The sequence below is a fragment of the Geospiza fortis genome, unplaced genomic scaffold (genome assembly GCF_000277835.1).
Source record: "Geospiza fortis unplaced genomic scaffold, GeoFor_1.0 scaffold130, whole genome shotgun sequence".
Lineage (NCBI taxonomy): Eukaryota > Metazoa > Chordata > Aves > Passeriformes > Thraupidae > Geospiza > Geospiza fortis.
Genome location: NW_005054300.1, coordinates 5,452,425 through 5,460,565, shown reverse-complemented (window position 1 = coordinate 5,460,565; position 8,141 = coordinate 5,452,425). Strand labels below are relative to the sequence as shown.

Sequence of the window (8,141 nt, the reverse complement as noted above, 5' to 3'; positions counted from 1 at the left end):
GGGGCGGTCCTGGGGCACAGCACAGCCTCTCCCTCCAAACACCGCCCCCAGGACTCAGGGCAGAGACATGGGAGAGGTTGTACTTGGAGAGCACCTTGGCGTCACAGCAATTCACAGCGTGCAGTAAGGGGATGAGGGTTTATCCTGGATCCCTTTGTCCTCCAGGGAGTTTGGGAGTGTGCAGAGTTCCCATGGGAGCACTCTGTGGGGCCAGCACACGAGGCCAGGCACCAAGGCCCCCAGCAGCCTCTGGAGGGGCACAGTGGCTGGACAGTCACCCCCAGCTCAGAGCTGCTCCATGTCCCTTCTGCAACAGCCTCCAGCTTTGCATGACCGACGTGGGGTGAGATGCGAGAGCCTGGGAACCATCCTGACCACCCTTCCTAGAAAACGTGGGGTGACTTTGACCTTTCCAGCCAGTCACTGGGGGGAGGAGGACAAGCCCCTCTTCCCATTCTGCTCTTCCCTGATGCTGGAGAAGCACCCACCCATTCCAGCACACTCTTGCTTGCTGCCATTCCAGGCTAAACTTGCCAAACAATGGCTCTGGTGCCAATGCTCTTTATTAAACAGGTCATGCCAGAAGCCCTTGCCAAGGCCCCACACCCAGGAGCAACGAGAACCCCCTGCTTCAGGAGGTCCCCTTGTCTCTGTGGGAGCATCTCTTCCAGCATGGGGATCATGCCCAGCAGTCAGTGCAACCTTGGTGCATCAGTGGGGCTCATCCTGGGTCCAGACTGTGCCACAGAGAGACGTCCTGCGAGAGCCAGAGATGACCAGGCTGGAACAAATTGGCCCCCACATCCTTCCCCAACCCCAAACCTCCTCCCATCCCCATCCCCCCAGCCCACTGAGATCAGGGCAGGCTGGTGCCTGAGCCCTCCAGGGGGCTGCTCTCCAAAGTCCCGTAGCCATCGAGCTTCATCATGCCGATCAGCTGGGCTGGCACGGACAGCACGGAGCGGCGCGCGGAGAAGATGTGGCTGATCTCCATGAAGGTTTTGTTCTTGGTCTCAGGGATGACAAGGTAGACATACAGGGCCACCAGCAGGCAGACACCACAGAAAACCAGGTAGCAAAAGGCACCAGCTGACATCTGAGGACAAGAGCAGGATGAGGCAGCGAGGCAGGCGCTCCCAAACTGGGCATGGCACAAGGCAGAGGCACCCTGCCCTGGGCTGGCTCTGTCCAGCACAGAGCTGAGCCAAGAGCACAGGCATCCCTGCCTCGGCACCCCGTCCTGGGAGAGCAGCAGGGCCGTGTCTGTTCCCTCCATCCCCCAGGGCCCCTCTGGACTGGTACCTGCAGGAAGGGGAAGATGAAGCCGATGGTGAAGTTGCAGAGCCAGTTGAGAGAGCCCCCCACAATGTAGGCAGCAGGGCGGTGGGACTGCATGAAGAGCTCAGCTGTCACCAGGAAGGGGACACCAGCTGCAGAGGGAGGGGACACATCAAGGGCATGGAGGACAGGGTGACTCAGGTACCCCTGGGGTCAACAGGTCCTGCTCACCTCAGTCCTGTGGCCAAAGGGCTGGAGCCCAGCAAGGCTCATGGTTCAAACTGGTGGTGCTGGGAGAGCTGGAGGAGACAGGGAGTGGTGGAGCAGTGTCCTACCCTTGGTCTCCCTTGGGATATGTCTTGTGGGGGGTGATGTGATGCCCCCTGACATACTACACTGGCACATTGCTGGGTGCTCAGGCCAGTTCCCCAGGTTGCATGACTGGCAAGTTTCAGACTGAGTCAAAATGAAGGTGGAACATTTCATGTGGATCCTCATTTTCCAAAATTGTTTCTAAATGCTGATCTATTAAATCTCATAGAGATCACAGGCATAGAGAAACATCTTCCTGGCACCCTCCGTAATGCCCTTTCCAGACTCCCTTGATCAAAACAGTTTAGAAAACTTCCTTCTATCAATCAGCTTCTGTTGCCAATGTGGCTGATTCAGGGAGGAAAGAAGCAACCAATTTCTGAGCATCACAATCTCCTGCAGAACACAGAAATGCCATTTTCCAACCTGCTTTTCCCATGCAGAGTGAAAAAACCCAGAATATATGGAAGTAGTTTCCCAAGCCAACTTGTAAGTGGTTTGAAAACTGGACACAGGGTGTGGCTATTTCTTCTAGAAGGACTTAGTCTCTCCAGCCAAGTGTCACTGAGCCAGAAGTCCTGGGTCCCAGGACTCTCCCTGTGTTGGGGGGCAGGATCTGAGGTCCAGAGTACCTTCCAAGACACACAGGAATCTGGCAAGGGATTGTTTTTGATATGGTGACATGCCTGGGGTCCCAGCTGCCTGAAACAGGGCTGGCTGGACCTCTTTATAAATGCAGGGAAAAGATGAAACAAAAACCAAGTGTAAGAAGTGAGGGAGGAGTGGGGGCCCCTGACGGACTCTTACTCACAGCTCGCCCAGAACAGAGATATATATTTTTTTTGTTTTAAAACTCATATTCATCATTGTTTGTGAACAATGAGCCATTAAAATCCTAATTAAAGATGTAATTACAGTGAATAAAGTCTGGGCTGAGGATGAATTATAGATCTGTTAAGAGCTTTGCTAATATATCAACTGGGTAAACCAGTCCAGGTTTCACTCCTGGCTGTTGGAACCTGCACTCCATTAGGGGCAGGATGATAATCACCAGCTGCACTGTGATAGGAGTTGTGACACCTCCACAGAGGCCTGGGGAAGGCTGCCAGGGCTTCACTCTGCTTCCTCCTGGAGCGTGGCCCAGCAGGAGGGCGTGGAGTGTGCCCTGGGGATGTGTGGGGCTGGAGGGGTTTGTGGTGGGCTTTCACTTGGAGGTACAGGGCTGGACCACGGGGATGGGGCCAAGGCTCAGCTCCTGTCACCTGCCTGCAAACCCCACTGCTGGTCTCCTGGAGCCCCCATTCCCACCCCATAGACCCAGACCCACCTGGTCCCATGCAGAAGCCAGCGATGATGCCGACCACGCAGGCGACGCTGACGTAGCGCATCCAGGGCAGGGCAGCCTGCGAGGGGACACCGAGCTGGGGACACTGCTGGGGCTGGCCCTGACCCAGCATCCCTGGGACACCGGGCTGGGGACACTGCTGGGGCTGGCCCTGACCCAGCATCCCTGGGACACCGGGCTGGGGACACTGCGGGGCTGGCCCTGACCCAGCATCCCTGGGACATGGCTTCAGGCCTGCCCTCGGCCTGGTGGTGCCTCCTGGGGACAGCGGCCACACAGGACACATTGGTGAGATGCAGACAAGCAATGGGTGGTTTGGGGTAAAGGTGGGTGGGTGAGGGTCAGCCTCAGCCAAGCTCAGCAGCTCGTGATGGTGCAGAATCCCCAGAGCCACGGGAGCATCCTCTGGAAGCAGACAGCAGGAGAAGGACCCTTCACCTGCCCTGGCATTTCACAGCTGCCTCCCTGGGAACAACTATTTCTGAAAAAAAGCTACCAGAAGCAGCAGAATTTTTCTCATATGGATTTGTATTTTCTTTTTTTTGTTGTTGTTCTTGGTGCTAAATTTACTTTCTTTTTAACTTTGAAGGGAAAGCATGACTTGGAAGAGCCAGCTCACCTCTCATTTCCACGCATGCTCCTTCCCCCAGGATTCTAGCCATCCCTCCCCCACTGAGCCCCAGATGACGGCCTAGGGGGTGGCAGTGGCCAGGCCCTACCTGCAGCAGCAGGGAGATGGTGATGCCAGCCGAGCAGACACCCATGGCACAGAAGCCGGTGATGATGAGGGGCCGCCGGCCCAGCCTCTCGATGGTGAAGCACTGCCAAGAGAGAGCAGAGACTGACAGGGTGCTGGGCAGCTCCAGGGGGGTGGGACCACCCCTGAACCCCAGATCCAGCTGCAGGTGGGAGGATGCTCCCAGTGGCATCTGGGGTTCGGGGGCAACCCCAGCTCAGAGTTCCAGGTTTGGGGCTGGGGCATGGAAAGTGCCAGGGGTGAGCGTGCATGGGGCAGGGGATGGGTCCCACTGAGCAGGGGTTAGGGTGCAGAGCTGGGGCTGGCTGGGGTGACCCACAAGCTACACTGGCATCAGTGGCAGGCAGAGGTGCTGGGGAACAGGGCGTTTGTGGAGCAGTGGGCACAGCAGGGTGTGGGCAGGCAGCGCAGCGGCAGTGAGAGCAGGCAGGGAAATGACAGCAGAACAAATGCCTGTAATTTTATAACCAATCTCAGCATGTCCATCAGGGGCCATTTGTGGGGCTGCTCCCAAGCAATCTGGCTCTGTGCTAGGCGACTTCTGGGGGGCTGGGACACCCCCACAGAAAGGGGAAGGGAGTAGGGGGTACCCTTCAGAGAGGCAGGGGACTCCGCTCTGCTCTGGATTGGGCTATGAAAGCGGGGAGCAGCCCCCCACTCATTCCCTCTTTTCTGGGAGCAGCCACCCCCATCCATCTCTGTAATTGTCAGGGAGTGGATTTAGTGCCGGGTGGCTTGGGCTGGCCCTGGGTGACACTTGCAGATGGGACAAGGGCCATAAATCTGCCTGGCCCAGTGCTAACTCTCCAGCTAAATGAGGGCTGGCTGGGGTGGGGGGGCTGCTAGCCTGGGGCCAGGCCAGTGCTTGGCTGGGGCGGGGGGAAATGGGGACATGTGACTCTGCTAACAGAGGGACAATGAAAGCGAGAGCCAGAAGAAACTTCTAGTCCCCTCCATCATCTCCAACCTTCTCTTTGCCTGCTATCTTGACCCAACCTCCCTGCTACCCTAAAATTATCTCACCACTCCTGGATGTGACTCCTAAATTGAGCCTGTCTCATCCCATCTCCCATCCCCATTTCCATGCCAAATCCTTTGCCCCCCAGAAAAGGAGCTGTGCTGTGGCACAGATGATATTTGGGGGTCCACTCTGTCCCCTTGTTTGGTGGTGCTGGGAGCTGGCAAGAGGGCTCTGGCACGGAGGGGCTGCGTCCATCTGTCTGTCCCTCACTCACCCCGATCAGCCCGGCAACGACCTCGATGGCACCAGTGCCCATGGTGGTGTAGGGGATCTGGGACACGGGGATCCCGGCGTTCTCAAAGATGGTGTTGGTGTAAAACCAGATCTGCCAGGAGGGGACACAGCGTGAGCGGGGGGATGGAGGCACTCGGGGAAATGCCCTGCCAGGTCTGAGCTCAGAGCCTGCACAGCCGTGTGCCGGGCCAGGAGCACGTGGGGCTTACGGCGTCGATGCCCGAGAGCTGCATGCCGGCGTTCAGCACCGCCACCGAGAGCGTCTGCCAGCGCAGTGAGCGCTCCCGCAGCAGCTGCCGCACCGACGCCATCTCCATGGAGGAGAGCGACCGCTGCTCCTCCTGCATCTCCTCGATCACATCCTGGACCTCGGGGCTCCCCAGGAACCGCTGCAGGGCTGTGGGGAGAGCGGGCCATGGACACGTGTCCCCAGCACAGGCTGGATGCTCACAGGTACAGCACCAGATAAGGGCTTGGCTCTACCCTGGCCCAACCTCCCCAGCAGCCTCCCTGTGGGGCTCAGCATCCATAGGAAATGGGGAAAAGCCTCACACCACAGTGCTGGGCACCATGGAAATGCTGTGGCACAACCAGGTGCGACAGAAGGGCTGAACCATCAGGATTGCATTGGGCTGTCAGGTATGGACATCCAAGAATGTCATAAGGAACCACCTTGGTCTTGGAAGACCTTAGAGAAGCAACCAGCACCTTCTGGAGCCAATCTCCCCAAGGATATCCCCTCACCTTTGGTGGCCCCACAGACGTCGTTTCTCTCTATCAGCAGGTACCGAGGGCTCTCAGGGAAGCAGTGCAGCAGCAGGAGCTGGAGGGAGGCAGGAACAACCACCACTGACAGGAAAAGGGGCCAGAACCTGTCCTGGGAGGAGTTGAAATGGGATGTGTCATGGGGAGGGCAGAGCAGTGTCCAGCATGTGTGGGCTGGGGTACTGCACTCACCTTGCCCAGCAGTTCTGGCAGGCCCAGGACCTGGGCAGAGAAAACCCCCAGGCAGATGAAGATGCTGGGCATGAGGCCCAGGAATCCCCGCAGGTTCTTGGGAGAGATTTCTCCCAGGTAGAGGGGCACCGCACTGAGACAGATACCTGGGGGGCACAGGAGGGGCTGGGATGGCAGAGGCACTGGGGAGAAGCCAGACCCTAGGTCCATCTCCTCCTATGTCCAGCATCCTACACAGTGGGGACCCTGTGGCGTTGGAGGTGGCCTTGCTGTACCAGAGAACCCCTCCACAGAGCCTGTGGGGATACAAAGCCTTCTCCATCCCCCTAGGAATGGCTGTAGGGGACTGAGCCATGAGGAAGGGGCTGTGCACAGCGCAGGGAGCACCCACCTGAGTGGATGCCCATGATGGAGCGGCCGATGATCACCATCTCGGGGGATCCCAGCTCCCGGCTGAAGCCCATGAAGCCGCCGGCCAGGAGGACGAGGAGAGCGCTGCGGCTCAGAGCCCCATTCCTGGCAGGCACAAGCAGCAGGGAGCTCCTCCAATCCCACCCCACCTCTGGAGCACCCCGGCCCCCGGGGGGACACCCTTACCTGCCGTAGCGCTCCACCAGCACCCCCACCAGCAGGGAGCCCCCCAGGCCGCCCAGGGCGAAGATGGAGACAGTCAGGGCGTAGAGCAGGGTCAGGGGGGCAGGGCCCAGCCCCTGCCCGTAGCGCTGGGACCACGTGGCATTGTAGAAAGCCTTTATGTGCTGCAGGGCAGAGACACACACGGGCACCAGCTGTGCTGGCAGAAAGGGAAGGCAAGGGAAGAGAGGATCTATAGGGACAATATTATGGGTTTAACAACATTAAAGGAGATGCAGGGCAGAACATGTTTGCGGATGACTGGGATGTGCTGGTCTGGTTGCTCAGCAATTCTCAGCACCTGAGAGGCCTAAGGCCACTAAAGCTGGAGCAGGGAGGTTGTGGCCAGCTTTCCAGGCCCTGCTTTCCCAGGGGGACAAGTTTGGAATACATGAACACGGATGTTGATGTCCTTCCCATGCCATTCCTCTCTGGGTGACAGCTCAAGGAAAGTGCCAGTGTTTTGATGTGCGAATGCTGGACAGCTGTCTCTCCCCTCCTCCCAGGGAGGGATGCAGGGCTGTTTTCCCTGCTCCCAGAAAGGCTGCCCATCCCTTACCTCTGCCGGTGAGTTCACCACAGCAAGGTTGTAGCCATAGAGCATGGAGGAGCCAAAGGATACCAGAAGGGTGACAGACAGCAGGGGGAAGGTGAGATGCTGGGAAAGAGAAGGAAGGATCAGCACAGTCCTGGCCAGCAGAGCCAGGAGCCAAGGTGTCATGGACTGCCCCTCTTCCAAAAGGGATGACCCTGGCCCAGAGCAAAGACCCCAGTGCAATGGAATCCTGTGTTGAGCACTGCTTCATGCCAGCGCCCAGCATCCAGACCAGCTGATCCATCTTCCTCGTGGCTGGTCTTGTGGCTGTGGTGTGAGGTTTTTTACCATGGTGGTGACCCAGCCTGGGTAACCTGGGCACCCCAGCCTAGCTGGGATGGGCAGCAGATGGAAAAAGGAGGGACACCCATTCCCCTATCTCAGTGGAGCAGCTGAACAGTGCTGCTCTGAGCGGCCCAACACCGCTGAAATGGTCCCGTGGAAGGTCCCATCGCACCCCAAAACGCCACATGGACCCACCTCCTGAACCCTCACCCCCTCCAACACCTTTGCCTCCCGCTCCTGCTGGGGTCCTCACTGAGGGGAGCCGGTGGCTGCGGGGTAACAGCCCCACTGCAGCTCGGACCCAGCCCAGCCCGGGATCGGGGTGCTCAGGAGCATTCAGAGCACCCCCAGCTGCAGGGACGGCCCGGGGCGCTGCAGTGAATGTCCCGAGAGATGAATGTCCCCGCAGGATGCGGACATGGGACGAGCCTGTGTCCCCAGGAGCAGCCCCGCTCCCCGGCAGCACACCCGCTCCTCCCGCACGGTAGCCGGATTCGTAGCACCCAGCAGCTCCCGGCTCACGCACAGCAAATCCCCCCTGATCCCATCAGGAATCCCAAGCCGGGAAAAAAGGGAGGGGGATGTCAGGCCGAGGGGTGTCAGGCCAGGAGCTAGAGGGGGACAGGGGCTCCGTGGGGCAGACGGGAAGCAGGGACGGGCAGCCCTCCCGGGCCGCAGGGAGCTCACCCCGGTGATGTCCCCGCCGGGCCGCGGGGTCCCTTTC

At 59.0% G+C, this 8,141-nt stretch overlaps 1 protein-coding gene across 1 annotated transcript; it reads right to left on the bottom strand.

Annotated features, from left to right (window-relative positions):
- Positions 1-718: 718 nt before the first annotated feature.
- Positions 719-7,258, bottom strand: LOC102038993 (solute carrier family 2, facilitated glucose transporter member 9-like). The gene is made up of 12 exons (XM_005417339.2): positions 7,097-7,258; positions 6,502-6,662; positions 6,296-6,420; positions 5,905-6,050; positions 5,692-5,824; positions 5,157-5,344; positions 4,928-5,038; positions 3,655-3,756; positions 2,918-2,993; positions 1,303-1,430; positions 852-1,096; positions 719-757 (listed from the first exon to the last, which is right to left on the bottom strand). The coding sequence occupies exons 1-11, from the start codon at positions 7,256-7,258 to the stop codon at positions 857-859; spliced, it is 1,572 nt and encodes a 523-aa protein (XP_005417396.1). The 3' UTR covers positions 719-757; positions 852-856.
- Between the last annotated feature and the right edge of the window lie 883 nt (positions 7,259-8,141).